This window comes from Penaeus monodon, chromosome 28, assembly GCF_015228065.2.
Source record: "Penaeus monodon isolate SGIC_2016 chromosome 28, NSTDA_Pmon_1, whole genome shotgun sequence".
NCBI classification, from domain to species: domain Eukaryota; kingdom Metazoa; phylum Arthropoda; class Malacostraca; order Decapoda; family Penaeidae; genus Penaeus; species Penaeus monodon.
The window spans coordinates 17,405,359-17,406,043 of record NC_051413.1 but is presented as its reverse complement, the minus strand read 5'-3'; the positions used below and the strand labels follow the sequence as shown (position 1 = coordinate 17,406,043).

The 685-nt window shown below is 33.4% G+C and overlaps 1 protein-coding gene across 1 annotated transcript in view; it reads left to right on the top strand.

Moving 5' to 3' along the window:
* Positions 1 to 410: 410 nt before the first annotated feature.
* LOC119591388 (tetratricopeptide repeat protein 37-like) overlaps positions 411 to 685 on the top strand; it is a 3,354-nt gene continuing 3,079 nt past the window's right edge. The window contains exon 1 of the mRNA XM_037940127.1: positions 411 to 676. Within this exon, the coding sequence (XP_037796055.1) occupies positions 423 to 676 (254 nt within the window). The 5' untranslated portion in view covers positions 411 to 422. The remainder of the gene's footprint in view (positions 677 to 685) is intronic.

Genomic DNA, 685 nt, shown 5'->3' with positions numbered 1-685 from the left:
TATTTTTTGGTGTTTCCACCTTGTTTATTGTAATATATGCCCCAGAAAATGGTTTTTATATTATTATCAATAACTATTGTACATTTATTCCACCAGATAGGAATTTCAGAATTCTGTATTAGCTTATTTGACATGAAATAAACTGGGAGAATATATATATTTCTTACACCTATTTTATCATTTGTAAAATATATTACGGAAAAAATATTAATACCATTTCAGTTAAAGTATTCATTTGTGTATGGCACTTATGTGTCTGGAAGAGAATGTTGCCAGTATATTTACATAAAAATGAAGTTTTATACTCTAAATATTCCAAAAATCATTAACTATTTTGTTCTGTTAATACATTTTTTCCCTGTATGATATGAAAGCATAATTTATAGAGTTCCAGATAGCAGAGTTATTTCTTCTGTAGGTTTATGATGCTGTACATTTATATTCCTGTTTCTGGTTTTCCCCAGGCTCTTGTGGCTGAGGCTGTGGGCCACTATGAAGCTTTTGATCTCTTCCGACACACCACAATGCTGGGCATCCAGGTTGAGAGTTGTATGGGGTATACCCATCATGTTAGCCAGCTTGCTTGTGATGTTATCAATGAAAAGAAATCAAGAGTGCAGGAGGCTGTGAAGCAGGCTCTTCCTAAAGTATCAGACTGTATGGTGTATTACACTACGTAAGTACC